Here is a 2,367-nt window from a genome sequence, read left to right on the forward strand (position 1 = left end):
AAACATACAAAAGCAGCATCAAAAAAAAAAAAAAAAAAAAATTATATAGTGCTTAGATAAATCAGAAGCAGCAAAATCTTCTGGGAAAGTTCACATCCCCCAAAGTTTTGTTACTTGTCTGAGGAAAAAAAAAAAAAAATAGATGTATGGAAGAGCACTGAGGAAAAGGATTAACCCACTGACAAACTGATGCCTACGATAAACAAACACACACCTGCCATCTACTGCTCTGTGCCTGATTCTGTGCGTCTCCATGGATTCAACATGACACACGAGGACGTGGTGGACGAGCACCCTACAGAAACGGGTGACGGCCATGACCACATCCAAAAAATATTTTTTTCTTCTTTTGTTTTTTTTAAACTTAGCTAAACAGTGACTACTGCATGGAGGAACCGGTTAGGGTACAGTGTCATCAAAAATGTCTAAGATTTAAAGGGGGGGGAAACCTCTGTAAACACGGCACAATAAATAGTTAAAACAGCAGATTCTACACCATGCATGTGATGACATACATTTTTTTCTGTAGTACAACTTTCACACCTCATACTCGCACCAGTTGCAGTTTGCCATTTTCTCTTTTTAATTTTGATTTTTTTTTTATATCTCGAGTGCAAAACATCACAAATGAACAATTCTGTATTCAAGTTTACAGATGATCTCTTATTAACAGTAACAAATAGGGGAATAGGGAGAGAAAAAATATATTGTACGATACGAGCATTGCAACTGAGTCCCAAAACAGTTGCCATGGAAACCCAGCCTTGCTGTGCTCATTCCGCCACCACTTGCATTCACAACTAACAAATGATGCATAGCACCTTAAAAAAAAAAACAAACAAACAAACAAAAAAAACAACAACGATGACAACGGAGTCACGCTTCCCCCCAGTGCTGCATTATGGGAGGCTACGTAACCTCCATGGCCACTGTGTTCTCTGATAGACTGTTTAGTGCTGGCTTGTCTTGTTCATGATTCTCCCTGAGGACAGAAGACGACAAAAGGCAGAAAGACACACTGTTAGCAGCAAGGAGGTAGCATTGAAAGCCATTTTATAAATGTAAAAACGGCAAAATGCCGCAGAAACTGAACTTGTAACTAGGGCTTTTCATAAACCTAACGTACAAGGATGTTGCTAATATTTCCACCGTCTCTGCCAAACACTTCAGTTATTACTTATTAGAAAGGTGAAAGTAAGGAGAACCTCAGGGCCTACTGCTGAGTAGGCAAGTCAAGTAAACCAGCTGATGTTCAAATTAATACATTTTGGTTTATATACGCTCATTCTGAATCTGAGGCCTTCACTACATTTTAAAATAATTTGACAGGCTCCAAACTGTCAAGCAGCTGAAATTCCAAGCAACGGGAAGATATTTCTCTTTCAGAACTAAAGCAACTGGCCTCGTCTATTCCCAACAGCTTACAGGTGTTGATAAAAGTACAGGTGATCTTTTGCTAAAACCACATTTTCATAACATGTTGCCTTTGTACTAATATCAATTAAATATTGGTTTTAAATGATGTGCAAATCGCTCTGTTTAACATTTTACACAACCCAACTTATTGGAAATGGGGGTGTACACCAACCAGCCTGGTATTCTGTTTACTAAGTCGAGCAATAGTATGTTTGGTTTAAAGATGCAGTTTGTAAGATCTAGAAATATTAGCAGAAATGGGCTATAGTATGCATGCTTACATTTTTATTAATGTGTTGCTTTTTCTTCATCTTAGAATGAACCTTTTATACATCTACATAGGAGGTCCCCTACACAGGTTCCCTGTCATGGAGGATGCCATGTTTTGTTTTGTGTTTTAATAGTAGTCCAGAGTGGACAAACCACACACTGGCATGAATTTCACATTTTCACATGGAAGCAGCAGCTTGGATTGGGACAGGGTTGGAAGACGAAAAGTTGTAACATTAGAAAAAAAAGAGGAAGCATTGTTGTGAATTAAAGGAAGAAACATAGATAAGCTTTATCACAAGAAAAAGGAAGATGGGTGAATGAGTCATAAAAGAAAGACAGAAAGAAATGGGACTTTAAGGTTAGCTGCAGTCCAGTGAGCTGTTGATTGCAAAAAACCCTAAAACAAAACAAACCACCAAACAACCAACCAAACTGTGAAACAAGCTTGTTGCTTGTTGGGCTTCTTTTCATGTGGCCAAGATTGGTGTTTAAAATCTGGCTGAGTTCCTAACTGGCCAAACAAACAAAATTATATTACTGCACATCTTTAGCTGTGTGTATTTAGCCTTCTTTATTACACTGTGGTCAAGTGAGCCACTGTTAGCTTTTGCTCGGTCAAGTCACCTGCACTTGCTTTGGTGCGCAACTTGTCCTATATTTAGGGTAATCGCTGTGAAG

At 38.5% G+C, this 2,367-nt stretch overlaps 1 protein-coding gene across 4 annotated transcripts in view; it reads right to left on the minus strand.

The window, feature by feature from the left end:
- Positions 1-765: 765 nt before the first annotated feature.
- Positions 766-2,367, minus strand: part of LOC109967078 (enhancer of polycomb homolog 1-like) — a 32,369-nt gene continuing 30,767 nt past the window's right edge. For all 4 annotated transcript variants that reach the window (XM_020612421.1, XM_020612420.1, XM_020612423.1 and 1 more), the window contains one exon: positions 766-982. In XM_020612421.1, coding sequence (XP_020468077.1) covers positions 910-982 — 73 coding nt within the window. In that variant the 3' untranslated portion in view covers positions 766-909. The remainder of the gene's footprint in view (positions 983-2,367) is intronic.

This window comes from Monopterus albus, unplaced genomic scaffold, assembly GCF_001952655.1.
Source record: "Monopterus albus unplaced genomic scaffold, M_albus_1.0 scaffold125.1, whole genome shotgun sequence".
Lineage (NCBI taxonomy): Eukaryota > Metazoa > Chordata > Actinopteri > Synbranchiformes > Synbranchidae > Monopterus > Monopterus albus.